The sequence below is a fragment of the Solanum dulcamara genome, chromosome 4 (assembly GCF_947179165.1).
Source record: "Solanum dulcamara chromosome 4, daSolDulc1.2, whole genome shotgun sequence".
NCBI classification, from domain to species: Eukaryota; Viridiplantae; Streptophyta; class Magnoliopsida; order Solanales; family Solanaceae; genus Solanum; species Solanum dulcamara.
In genome coordinates this window covers 5724046-5739144 of record NC_077240.1, presented here as the reverse complement: position 1 = coordinate 5739144, position 15099 = coordinate 5724046, and the positions used below count along the sequence as shown (strand labels likewise).

Here is a 15099-nt window from a genome sequence, read left to right as displayed (position 1 = left end):
AATCAGCTTTCCTTCCGAGCATCTTTGATTTCTCTCCCTCGGGAGGAAATGTTGTTCTCTTAAGGATCGAGCCAAGAATGGAATTCAGAAGGTAAGGATGATAGTGCGTGCATATAAATCCCCTAATGAAGACCAAGGAGATGACCCAGACATACATATCCTCAGCTAGACGGGCTATGCTCATTAATATTCATGTGATTTGGAAGAAGCCATTCTTGTATAAGCGACATTTTTCTCTCTTCTTATTGTCGCAAGACCATAGGAGGTACAAATTTGGAGTGATGGAAGAGATTTTGATCCTTCCATAAGGTGTGTTAATTGGGGTACTTCGATGGGTTTCAATAGCTCATTTTGCAGTTCACTTTCCTCCGCCATCATCGTCATCTTCCATAGTGAAGACATGAAGTGTTTGGAGAAAAATAATAAAAAAAGAAGGTAAAGTGCAGAAGCCATCCGCTCTGCTATCTTGTCAGTTAATGGTCACGGTAAGGTGATTTCCAGGAGAACCTGTAGATATTTCTCTTGATAGCTGATTGCTATTAAAGTCTAAGTAGGTATCCTTGGAACCCTCTAACCTTTACACTCATGCCACTCGAACTTCAAAGGTGAAATGATCCATGGCTAGGTGGATGGAGGAACCAAAATGTAGCAGACAGTAGCTAGAGGGATCCGCTAGTACCCAAAAAGGAGAGACTTCGATTCACGTTCATTCCTAAATGATGAAAAGACTGCAAAAATTACAATTTTTTTCATTCACGTGTTTTAAAGAATATTACAATGGAGAAATGCTGACACTAATAAAGAGATTGTACTTCAGCTTGGAGTCAATAATGTCGAGGTCGTTGCTAAAATGCCACAACACAAAGGGCATGTATAGAGGGGGGAAATCTACTTATGCCAGAAACTAGAATCAATATAGACCCAAGAACTTCCACCAAAATGTCCCAACAACTCCCCATATAATAGCATTGACGAGTGCCATTACAAATCCCATTTTGAAGACATCCGGGAGATCTACATAACCAGCTGTCATACAAGCAACAAACAATAATCAGTCCAAGATCTAAAAATAGAGAGAGAAAAAAGACTATCCCAAGCAATTAGTCATATATCTACCAATTAATTCCACTATTACTTGCTCATTTTTATCAGCAAATAGAAAATGAAGAATAAACAACTTTCATCTGGTCACTGAAGAAGTAACTAAGGATGCTTCTCGAAGAAAAAAACAATTTTGACAGAAGATGTGATCAAGCGGAATTAGTTGAATGCGCCAATTAAAGAGCCTACGAGAGAGCTACATACCTCCAAAGTATACAGCAGCCTGACCACTGCTATAATGCGTCAAAGCACCAAATAGATTAGTGTTGTAAGCTAAAGCCAGGGCTGCCAATACACCAGGCACTCCAGATGCCAAATGCATAGCAAGGAATGCGGAGTATAACGCTCCCACATGGCCTGTTTGACTTGCAAACAAGTAGTGGATACAGAAATATGATGCTTGAAGAACACCAAATGCAGCTGGCCAGCTCAATGATAAAGCCTGCAGGGATTTAGCTACACAACTAGACATCCAACCAACAATACCAAGGTTTGTCAACTGGCTAGCCATGCCAACTAGGACTGCAAACCAAGCCAAAGTATCCCATGCTGATTTTTCACTTAAACAGTCATCCCAATCAAGCACTCCCAACAGCAAGAGGATTGATAAGCCAAGCATTGCAGCAACAACGCTCGCAATACCAAGAGCATCCCTGAGAACAACATAGAGTTTTAGAAATTAGACACATTAAGACCATCATAAACACACTGCCCGTACATAAGAAAAGAGGAGGGGTTTGTAAGAATATTCTAGTGAGGAATGAGCTTTAAAATGCCATGGTGGTACAGTAACCACGGCTGCTGCTCAAGCCTGCTGGCACTGTGAACCCAAACAACTCTCCACATAAATATTTCTTTAAATGCACCAACGCAAGAAATTAGCTTTGAAGTCAGAATAACAATTCCACCTAATAAAATTGTTTCAAGCAGTCTATTGGGAAAAGCACTCCTATCCCTTTAATCTGCCTCTTAAGGCTCTCCCTGTTCAACCTTCTACCGTGTAATGTGTACATGCTGCAGAAGCTTGCAACTATTCTCGAAAGTCTCAGATCAGAGAAAATCCAGATGGTCCCTTGACAAGAAGAGTGGTGGTTTTAGTGAAGTATGTTTGTAAAAATGGAAAATGAAATCATTGGCAAAACAGAGAGGGGGTAATCATTATAACAGACTTCCAAATGCCTCTCTGCAGCCTCATTCTTTTTGTCTAGAAATGCACTACTTTCTGCCCTGTAATAAGTTGCTATAGTCTGAAATCAACATCACAAAGAGGCAACGCACAACACTTAAAAGTTCTAAATAGAAATTACTGGTATCAACATCAATTGTGAAATGATACCTACCCGAAAACCCACAGAGACACTGCAAGAAGCATTGTGCCAATCATCACCCATTCATTTTTTGTAACAGGACCCATAAGTTTCAGTTTTTGAGCTGCCATAGCGGGGGCTTCTGGTGTATCTTTGGTTTCAGGAGGATAAAGCTTGTACAAGATGAATGGAGTAGCCAAAAGAGAAATAAATGCAGGTAAACTAGCAGCCTTGAACCAAGACACCCATGGGTTTGCGATTACTACCCCAAGCTCCTCAGCTAGTTTGAGGCATAGTAGATTTTGAGCTGCAGCTGTTAGGAAAAGAGCACTAGAGTTACCTGCACACTGTCATGCACCACAAGAAAGCAATCCATAAGTGGATGGACATCTAAAGAGATGGCACAACAATGCAAACTAATACGTCTTCAAGAAACTTTACTGTTGCATAAAATATAGTATTCACATGTACCACACCAAAATATTTAACTGAGTTGCTAAATCATCCAAAAAACAAAGGGAGGGAGGAGGGCATAACTGATTATATTCTTCTGCCAAATATGAGGTGCTTGCACAAAAAGATCTGTACTATCACTACAAATTTCACTGGCTATAAAATAAAATAACTTCAAAGAAACACGGAGTACAGACACTAAAGCATTGCCAGATAGTGATGTACAGCACTTTAACATCCTATTGCTAAATGACCTTGACACAGTAGATGATATGTCTCGGCCAGAGTTATACTCGACTATTCCATTGGGTTGCTCGCTAAGACTTAGGCATATGAGAAGGGTTCACCCAGTGTTTTTGCCTCCACAAGGGTTTGAACCTGAGACCTCATGGTTCTCCTCCACTTCATTGCTACTAGGTCATACCCTTGGGTGCTAAGCACACAACTACTACTTTTAGACTTACAAAATGAACAATTTCATAACAATATGCTTATCCAACAGAAGGAAACTGCTGATCTGAACTAGAAGGACTGGGATCACCTCATATGCAATACTAACCCGATATATGTTATGTATTCCTGAAAACGGTGGATGCACAACCAGAAAATATAGTAATACTTGATCAAATGCATAATGTCTTCAGTTGCAAATTTAAGATAAATACCAAAGTCTTCAGACAAAGATCTCTCAAACATAAACCCCCAGCTATCTTAGAATCAGAAATTGCAAGTTTCCTCATGGTTAGCAAAACTCTTTCTTGAGAAGTGAGAACGATTGACTCTCTCAACAAATGAGACACATCTCAATCCAGCACAGCTGCTTAGAAATTTATCTAGTCCATAACAGATTGAAATTATACACACGCACATTGTAAAAAAAAATTACCCTATCGATATAGTCTAATAGTTTAACTTATTTTAGCATGATATTAACCTTATTTTCCAGGTTGCAAACTCAATGTTACTTTAGACAGTTACCTACTTGGCTTTTAAATAACCTGATAGCTCAAAAACTATTTTCACCATTGGTGTATATAAATTGAATTCTTCCATAATTAGGATCATTTGGTCAGTACCAATTCATATATCTATAGAGTATATTTTACATTTCATTAAATTCATCCAGTTCTGTGACATTCTACAGTAGGCAAAAGCAAAGGCAAACCTGAAATTGTGATTGGATCAAGTAAGACCCGAGCTTCCTGGAGGAGGGATCACCAGGCTTACTTCCAGCTGAGAGTGAGAGAGACTTAATAATAGGCAAAAATACCCCTCCAGCTCTTGCAGTAGTGCTGGGCATTGCAGGTGCAATCAAAGCCTCGCTCAGGGCCAATCCATATGACAAACCAAGAGTACTCTTCCCCAACCATTTAACAAAGTATGTGGCAATTCGATCTCCTAAGCCAGTCTTGACAAACCCACGGGCGAAAAAGAAAGAAATCACAATTAACCAGATGACTTCATTTGTAAAGGCACTAAAGGCACTTGAAAAAGTTAGAGTCTTGGTCAGAACTGAGGTTGTAAGTCCAAGAAAAGCCCATGCACCAACTGGCAATGGACTGAGGACCAAACCAGCGATGGTTGAGAGGAAAATGGAGAGCAATTGCCATGCTTGAGGAGAAACTTCAAGTGGTCTTGGAACCAAGAAACGGACTATAAGACCAATTGAAACAGAAATGATCAAAGGAATGAGCTTTGCACCCTGGGGTTTGGGCTTTACATCTACAATAACTACCTTATCAGATTCAAGGGATGAAGAAGCAGTAATGGGTTTGGGAGACGGTGGATTTCTGGAAGTGGGTTTTGAAAAGGGATTGAAAAGGACAGGTTTGGGGTGAAAAAGATTGAATCTTGGGCCGGTAAGATTGAATCTTGAACCGGAAATAGATGATCGAAGGGAGGAAACTGGACGGAGAGCGGCGGTGGAAATGGAGGAGGAACGTGATCGGAGATGGTAGTAGGAGAGACGAGAGAAGGAAGTCGTGGCGGCAGAGGTGGCTGAAGATGGAGAGTGAAGTGCCAATCTCTCCATTTTTTCCGGCGCAGAGTGAAGTGAAAAAAGAGAAAGAGATGAATTGTGGAAAATTTATGAAAGTGCAAAAAAAAGTCAGGCTGTCTTAGGCCTCTGGGGTGGCGGAAACTACAATGGCCACATAATATATCGTTTTTGTTCGTTTGAGAGGGTAAGGGCCACACTTTTACAACTTTTCCTTTTGTATTTTCCCCCCTCTTTATTCTTTACTTATTTTTACCTAAAGTAAAATTACAAGAGAATTCTCATACAAGATTGGTAAAGTGGTTAGAACATCCTTACATCTCATGTATAGTTTCTTTCACCAAGATTTATATTCTTGTGCAAAAATGTAATGTTCATATAAGTATTTATGATACCAAGCTTGTAGGTTTTTCAAATGTGTGCGACGAGTAATGATAGAAATTGGCTCGCAGACGGACAAATCCAATATATTGACCAATTCTATGACACTACTTTGGATGTGTTTCTAAGCTCTTCATGGTTGCAACTGTGAGCCTCTATCATTTTTTCGTACATCCAATAAATCATTGACTCTAATATTAATTTATTGAATTAAATCATACGGTGCCATATTATTTATTTTGAACCAATTTATATAATATTACCTAAAATAACCTTACATCACTAATTAAGATCGTTTATAATGTTTTTTCTTATTAATTTTAAAAACAAAAATCTGAAAACAAATTCAATGGAAGGTCACAATTAAATTTAATGTCAGGAATTTGAATATTAAATTATTGTCTAGAGTCAAATTTTTGTCTATTTTTTTATTAAGTCGGTGAAAAAAGAAAAAACAATGAAGATATAAGGACTATTTTTCAATTTGTGCATTTCATCTTTGCAGAAAAATCATGTTAATTTTCTTTGTATTGTTTCAATTTTATGGGATATCCCAAAGGGATAACAATGCACATATGAAAGTCCATTACACGTAGAGGTGACAAATGAAATATGGGAAACTTACATAAATATACAATATTAAGAAAATATTTACTATTTATAGCAATAAAAAAATAATTTTACTGAACACTTATAATATATTTATAATACAGTTTTAATACATATTGCATAGAACTATTTATAAAACATACATAATACAAGTTTTATAGATGGATAATACATTTATCACATATTTTAATAGACTTATAATACATTATGTTAATTTCTTACTACACAAACATAATATATATTTTAAAACACTTATAATACATTTATATTGTATGCATAGTTCACTTTTAATACAAGTGTAGATTTATCATAATATTGCTATATATTGCTATAAATGGTAATAAATAAAAAAATATCGCTAAAATCAGTAATTAATTTTTAAAAAGCACTCAATCAAGTAATTTTTCCATGAAATATTGTGTTGAATTCAAGATGGGCTTAGTTAATAAATGGGTGGATCAATGACCGATCCAAAAATTACTTAAATTGAAATGGATTAGGCTGATTTAGGTTAAAATGTGGGTCAAAACTCAACTGACAAATATAAAGAGTGTATTTTTGAGAATATTCTGAAAAAAAACTCTAATAGATCAATTTAATTTAAATGACAGAAATGACGCGAACTACTAAATGAATGAATTAATAATGAGAGAAAACTTAAACAAATTGTAATTTTATGAACTAATTTTACCACATCTAATTTAAACAAAAGGCTCACCTCAATTTTGCACTTTGAACTTGAGCCTCAGGCAGCAAATCACTCTCTCTTTCTTCTCTCCCCACCTTAGATAATAGACAATTGACATTGAAGCCTCCTATTTGCCTCTCTCCTTCAATGAGCGATAATTTATCTATTTTTTCACCTTCAAGTGTATTCAAATGGCACATCCTATTTAAATCCTCCCTCAATTTTGCATTTTCCATTTTTATCAGAATTAATAAAGATTATTGTCTTCAAAGCTTTTTGATTCTAAATATCTATCTTCTCATCCGTACCTTTTTTTCCCCTCAGAATTTCATGCAAAATGCTTCAAGAGAATAACTCTAATTAATAACCTTCTGATGCACAAATAATTAGTAATAGTAAGTAGTAACTATTACTCCGTGAAATTCAATTTATGTCTATCCAACAAAACATTTTTCAATATATAATAACTACACTTTTCAAATCGGGGTAAGGTTGGTCCTCTTTTAATTGAGTTTGTATTTATAAAAAAAAACATTTAAATCGTAGAGTAATATAAGAAAATACTACTATCAAAAGATGGGGGTTTTCAACGATTGTAATTTTGTGTTAATTAGTAGGGTAAAAATTTAGTTCAAACGGCCTAAGAAGATGAAATGTCATGCCAATCCATCATATGGAGTGGCTTACATGAAATAAACTTCACTTTATTGATAATTGAAAACTACCAATAGTTCCAGTTGTGCAAACAAACTCAAAATTGACTTATAGTATTTCAATTACTAAACAAAATTACAAAGGGAATAAGGAAATCGGGTATAGAGCAGAGATGAGAGATTAACCACTAAACATCACAATAAGCATAAATCTTTTCCTTCTAACCCTTGGTCCTTTTAAATCAGTGCACCAATAATTGAGTCTAAATTCTAAATAAAACTCTCTAAATACTTTACTCCATTCAATAATCCCAACTGAATGAGTCTCATTCATCATTTCTAATTCATAGCCCATACTGAGTTCACAATAGAATTGTTATTCTGATTGGTATGCCATGTATTTGGAAGTTGAGTATTGGCCTTTCATTTGCCCCAAATACCAAAGAGGACCAGTGGCCACCAACTATTTTTGGCCTTTCAACTTCTTTACCTGGATATACTCCCTCCGTTTCTTTTTACTTATCAAATTTTGACTTAGCACACTTATTAAGAAAATAATGATTGATATAGTGAGTTTACCATTTTGATTTGTCAAAATTGACAAGTAAAAAGAGAAATCAAATTAAAAAATATTTGACAAAATAAATTAGAACGGAGGGAGTATATAGTTACAAATGTTTAGGATTTAGGAACAGGGATTTGGTCAACTCTCGAAACACAATTATACAAATTTTATTGTTTACATAATGTAGAAGAATATGTATCAAAACCAATTACTCCCTCCGTGCATTTTAGATGTCTTTAACTATTACTCCCTCCGTTTCATATTAACTGTGCACTTTCAATTTTATACGGTGATTAAAAAATTATTAATATATTAAAAGACTTTATCATTTTGCCCTTTGTTTATATCAACACAATATACATAGAGTATGAAAATAACTAGTGTTGAGAATTGTTTAAATTCGAAAGGCCATATTAATTATGTAAACTTTACCTAAATCCCATAATGGAAAAGTCTAATTACTATACATCCTCATCATACCAAAATTACCCGATTTCTCCTTTTTTTTAGTTTTGCTAATACATTAGTTATGTATCTGATAAATCAACTTTAGCTGTAGAATAGTTAATGCAGATCATCTATTTATGGATAGTATCTTAATACAAGGTATGATTGGTTCTTTAAATCAATTACTGATCTAATTAATGAGATAAATTGGTTAAAAAAAAAGCAACGGTTGTGTACATGAAGATTCAAGCCAAAAAAACAGAGCATCAATTCAAACCAAAGTCGATTTCAAAAATAATTCAGTTTTGCTGATACATAAGTTATGTATCTGATACATCAACTTTAGCTGTAGAATAGTTAATGCACATCAGCTATTTATGGATAGTAGATTGAGATAAGGTATGATTGGTTCTTTAAATGAATTACTGATCTAATTAATGAGATTAATTGATTAAAAAAAGCAAAAGTTATGTACATGAAGATTCAAGCCAAAAAATAGAGCATCGTCTCCAATGAAAAAAATAGAGCATCAATTCAAACAAAAGTTGATTTCGACTTTTTTTTTTCCAGTCTTGCTGATACATAAGTTATGTATCTGATACATCAACTTTAGCTGTAGAATAGTTAATGCACATCAGCTATTTATGGATAGTAGATTGAGATAAGGTATGATTGGCTCTTTAAATCAATTACTGATCTAATTAATGAGATTAATTGGTTAAAAAGGCAACAGTTCTGATACATCAGTTCTGTAGTTGATACATAAGTTCTGATATGTATATGTGAATTTTATTTCCTGTGGGCTTTTGATACATCAGTTATGTATAAACTGTGCTAATTAAATACTGATACATCAATTCTAATACATCAGATCTGTAATTGATACATCAGTTGTGATACATATGTGTGAAGTCTATTTCCTGCAGTTTTTTGATACATCAGTTAGGTATAATTTGTGCTAATTAAATACTGATACATCAGTTCTGTAGTTGATACATACGTTCTGGTATATATATGTGAAATTTATTTTTTGCGGGTTGTTGATTCATCAGTTAGGTATAACATGTGCTAATTAAATACTGATACATCAGTTATGATACATCAATTCTACAGTTGATACATAAATTCTGATACATATATGTGAAGTTTATTTCCTGCAGGTTGTTGATTAATCAGTTAGGTATAACATGTTCTAATTATATACTTGATACATCAGTATAAATACATTAGTTGTGTAGTTGATATATAAGTACTGATACATATATGTGAAGTTTAATTATTGCAGTTTGTTGCTTCATCATTTAGGTATAAACTGTGCTAATTATATAATGATACATCAGTTTTGATACATCAATTGTGTAGTTGATACATATATGTGAAGCTTGATTCCTGTAATTTATTGCTTCATCATTTAGGTATATCCTGTGATAATTATATACTGATACATCAGTTCTGATATATCAGATCTGTATTTGATACATGAGTTCTGATACATATATGTGAAGTTTATTTTCAGATTGAATGAGGATGAAGTGAGATTCCAGATAAGAAAAAACTTAAATATCCGTAGTTAGAACCTTGAAATTGAGTAACAGATGTACTCAGAAATTCAAAATCTCAAAAACTGATGAAGAGGAGCGAATTTAGGCGATGATTTAGGGAGGAAGAGTGATGTATCAGTGAGGGAGAGAGAGTTAAAGGAAAAAGAGGGATTTTGAATATTTTTTGGTATAATAGGGAATACAAGTAAATATGGTATTAGAATATGTGTAAAAGGGTAATTTTTTCATTAATTATAGGGGTAAAGTAGGAAAAAAATAATTAATTCTATATCTTGATTTAATAAGTGATCAAGTAATATGAGACAAACATTTTAAGTAAGATATTCATCTAATATGGGACGGAGGGAATACTTGCTTACTATTTCAAAAATAGATTTTTATTTTTACTCGTCACTTTTAACATATCAAGAAAAAAATATTTTTTTTCTAGTTTATGCTCAGCATTAATTACTAATCCTTCAAAGCCTAAAATTAAACATCAATTAATATGATATTATGATAAAATATTAATATTAATCATTATTTTTTAAAAAATGTGAACGGATGGAGTATTTGAAGAGCCAAAGTTATTATTTATTTATTTTTAAAAAAAATATTTTGAATTACTTTATTTAACTATTACGAGTCTTTTTAAAATCTAAAATTAATATTTGTGAGAATGAAAAATGTTGTGGGATGGTTATGCTGCCGCACAATTTACCTGATTGGCATGTCACCGATCTGGTATTCCTAACGATATTGGTACTTCTCCTGAATCCAAGGCTCTGATCCACCTGTCAAAAATGTATTTTAAATTGATTAGATCTTTGCTATTGCAGTTCTTAATTACAAATTTTGTTCGACATTATTACTCCATATGTTGTGTCCAGCAGAAAGAGGTTGGCATTTAATTTTGGTTTTGATAATCGCTTTATAAATTCTTTTTTTTATTCTCGAAACTTCTAATTAAGTAAAAGTAGGTACCCAAGCTTGAACCACCTTTCTTTGGCAATTTCTCATGTTCTTTGATTATACCCTAAATTATTGCTTGAACCATTACTCTTTACATTTATTTTGTGTCAATTAGGTTTCATTTTATTTTTCAAAGTCTTTTCTACTAAAATAAATTTAGCTTTCACATTGACCTCAAATTACTCTAGTACATTTGTTGTTTATTACGCTTTTCGTTCAATCAATCAATAAAGAGTATTTTAATGGAATGGCTTAACTTTCATTATATGTGTGTGGGAGAATCATGCATGAAGAAATCGGTCAAAGAAGTAGATCAAGTTTGGAATAATATGAAATAATTTTGGCTTATACCAATTTAAGTAATTAGAGAGAATCTGCTACTATATTATAAAGAGTATGTTATCATTTTGAAAATGAAGTTAGAAAAAAACAACGAGAAAAGTTCTTGAATAGGAAATCATGGCACGACCCACGCAAATAATACATTTTATGTTCTCTAACGAATACTATATTGAAATTGCAATTTACATGCAGTGGTCCTCTTCAAAATCCAAACTATGACTATTCTAATAAGTTCTTAAATTTTGCAAAACAAGGTTCATGCGAAAGAAATTATTTATATCATATGAAATGATTATATTAAAGAATATTCAGTTATTGTTATTGTTAATTAATGAATCTTTATAAAATTATGTGAATTTGAAAGTTCTTAATTGTAAATATTTATTTATAAAAAAAACATGGAGATATATGATTCACCAATGTGGTGCCTTAGGATATTTCGATATCTTGTATTTACGAACTATGGTATGCTCATTTGGTAAGATTATATAAGAATTGATTTTTTTTTTTTATAGTTTTCATAACTTGTGAGGTTTTCATGTTTGATCAGAAAAAAATACAATTTAAAAAATATCATTCTGATTTTGTATTGCATATCCAAACGAGCCTTGGTTTGAAATAATATAAACTATTCTTAACTTATACCAATTTAAATTTTAACCAAAAAGAAAAAAAATCTAGCAACTTAAATAATTAGAGAGAATCTGTTACTGCTTATATTTTAAAGAATGAGTCATAACTTTGAAAATAAAGTTTGAAAAAAATAGCTAGAAAAGTTCTTGAATAGAAAAATCATGGCATGAGCCATGCAAATCAATACATTTTCTGTTCTCTTATCTTTTCTTTTCTGGCTAGAAAGAATATACAGGAAATAAGTAGAACAAATCAAAATATTCAAATATGAAAAAAATTATAATATGCAAAGAATAAATTGCTTCTCTTTTTATCTCGAAGTGCTTCTTTTATTTCTTATTTCCTAGGTAAAATTTTACTTCAATAGCTGTGGTGTGATATGTTTACGAAGAGAGGAGAGGTGGTTTATGTTCGACAGACTAAATTGTGATTTATTTTAATTCTAATAGACTTTGATCAAATTAAATTTTTAAGTCATTTATTAATTTGAGATGATCCAATTTAGCCTAATCTATTTATTTATCGCCCGTTATTATCTCTAGCACGCAATAGGACCTAATGTCTGCCTCTAACCAACTTCCTTTTAACAATTTGCCAAGCATTAACCTTCCACTTGCCTTTAAGGAATAGGCGACGACGACTTTTTTTTCTTTCTTATGATTTGGTCAACTATCTCATATCTAGAGAAACATAATTATACAAATTTTATTCGTTACGTAATTGACGAATAGCTATCAAACCAATTACTCCTCCGTTTGATTATTATTTTAACTCTTATGTGTTTTGATTATTATTTAAAGAGTTAAAAGATATAAAATCTGTTTGAATTGACTTATTTTAAATATTTTAAAGCATTTTTATAGTGTTTGAGTAAAAATTTTATATAAAATATTTTAAAACATTTATTTTAAGTCAAAATAAACCAAAAAACATATCAAAAGTTCTAACTTATGCTTTTGGCTAATACAATAAATCAATCCAAACAGATTTATAGTATCTTTTATTATAATATTTTACATATTTTAAATTATTAATTATTATGAGTATTTTTTATATTTAAAAATTAGATTTTTTTTAAAAAGTAGAAAGAACTAAAAAAGGAAACGGACAAATTGAATGTCGTCCTCCAAATATTTGTGTGAATAAGAAATATTAGTAGATCAATACTTTCTGAATAGGATTATAGAAATTTCTAAAATACCAAAAAAGTAGAAAGGGGATGGAGCGAAATGAAAACGAAGAAAAGAAGGTACCGGATAATGTGGGTACGGGAGTTCCAAATTCTATATTTGATTTCACACGTAAAAGGATTATTTCTTGATTTCGTCCGGTCATTAATAACTTAATTATTTTTGTGATTTTTATAGTAAAAAAAAAAAGTCTGGTACACTAAAATTCTCGCTATGTGCAGAGTTCGGGGAAGGACCCGACCACAAGGGTCTATTATAAGCAGTCTTACCTTATATTTCTGCCAGAGACTGTTTTCAAGGCTTGAACCCGTGATCTCTTGGTCACATGACAGCAACTTTACTAGTTGCTCCAAGGCTACCCTTCCGATTTCCATTGTAACGGCGAGCAAAATGGGAGTAGTCTAAACTGTGAAAACGAAATGCCCTTAACGTTGAAGAACATATACTAGAGTGTATGTGTAATTCGTTTAGATCATGAGATACGACTTAAATTTAAATTTAATTGATTTCATTATGAATATTGAATATCAATAAATAAATTACAAAAACGAAGAAAAGAAGACCCAAGTGGGTCACAGTTTGACCAGCAGCAGCCAAAGTTGGAAATTGGTCAATAGTGAAAAATGTGATTTTAGTTACAATTGGATTGGTCCAGCTCCATTCCAGCATACCAGCCACATCCAACTGTTTGATAAGAGCCACAAATGGTTTTATGCAATTAATAACAGACAAACATGATTGCACCATACCTACTCCCTTAACTCAATTTTTTTTTCCTTTTCTCTCCTTCGATTTGATTTTTATTCTCTTTACGCAAAATATTTTTTTTTAAAAAAAAAATCCCAAAATATTGTTTTTTTTTTACTTTTTACTTGTCACGCCATTTCACCTTTCGAAAGTCTAATTAGATAAACTTAATCAATATTTTAAAAATATATTACATCACATTAACATTAGAAAAAAATGCAACTTATAGTATTTTTTATATTATTTTTGAATATTTAAATTTAAAATTTCAAATATGGAGTTTAAACTAATTCGTTTAGCTTTAAAGATTATTCGAATTGAGTCATGTGAAGCGAAATATAATAAGTAAAAGGAATGGAGAAAGTATATTCTAACTTACTCCTCCATCCCAATTTGTGTGAAGGTGTTTTATTGTATGGGGAGTTAAATAATTTTTCTTTTAATTATAATTTTCTCAATTTTTTTTAAAATATTTAGAATCATTAATTACGTTGACTTATAGTATTTTTCGTATACTTTTTAAAAATATAAAAATTTATTTTAAAATATTTGAAAATATGTACATGAATTCATGATCAATAATAAGTGATTTGGTCCTTATACTTTACATATCTTCACATAAATTGAGATATGAGCATATTATATTAAAAAGTTCTACAACAAAAGTAGGAAATTTTTATATTGTTGTACATTCGTACTACCATAAGTAGGTGTTCCTAATTAACTTGTACACATCTAGTAAATTAAACAAGTTAAATTTCTTAGGTCGGCTTGTAGTGATCAAAATTTTGAATAAATTAAATAGCTTAAACACATATATTATCCTTTGACTAGACCTTAATTCCAATTGATTTATTGTTTCAATATGAAATAGTGATATATTTTAGGAGGGATATGTAAAATATAGAACAATATATCTATCAATAAGTGTTATATCACTCCGACTTTGCAAAATCGTTCATTCATAGTAAATTATAATTAATATTTACCAACGCATTATTGGGATCCATACTTGTAATCGTGCCAATGAATAATACCTACCAATGTATGTGTGTATTTATATTAAAATATATATACTTGTCCTTACACAATATACCATGAATAATGGACGGTCTACTAGACATATCTTGTTCTTTTCTTTAATTTTAAATATTGATAGGAAACTATTATATTTTCAACATGATTCGTTGGTATATCTTTTTAAAAAATGGAGAATTAGGCAATTATATTTTTCAAACTTTGTGATTTAGAGTGAATATATCTTTAGTTAAAAGTGGTCATTTATATTTTTGTTGTCTAATAAATGATGTGTTTTTACTTCTTCTTCTTTTTTGTTAACACACCTATATTACTGAATTTAATTATTTTTCATAAAAGTGTTTCTTTAATTTCAAAAAATGTCAAGTGACTTATAAAAAAATAATCTCACACATTCCCCCCCCATCCAGCCTTGACCCAAACTCGATCCAAATGA

At 31.8% G+C, this 15099-nt stretch overlaps 1 protein-coding gene and 1 non-coding gene across 2 annotated transcripts; both read right to left on the bottom strand.

Moving 5' to 3' along the window:
* Positions 1 to 713: 713 nt before the first annotated feature.
* On the bottom strand, positions 714 to 5043 carry LOC129885741 (dicarboxylate transporter 2.1, chloroplastic-like). Its single transcript, XM_055960144.1, has 4 exons — positions 4027 to 5043; positions 2442 to 2755; positions 1306 to 1754; positions 714 to 1026 (listed from the first exon to the last, which is right to left on the bottom strand). The coding sequence occupies exons 1-4, from the start codon at positions 4891 to 4893 to the stop codon at positions 911 to 913; spliced, it is 1746 nt and encodes a 581-aa protein (XP_055816119.1). The 5' UTR covers positions 4894 to 5043; the 3' UTR covers positions 714 to 910.
* A 656-nt stretch (positions 5044 to 5699) lies between these two features.
* Positions 5700 to 5801, bottom strand: LOC129888128 (U6 spliceosomal RNA). The gene has a single exon (XR_008766555.1). It is a non-coding gene; the product is annotated as a U6 spliceosomal RNA (small nuclear RNA).
* Between the last annotated feature and the right edge of the window lie 9298 nt (positions 5802 to 15099).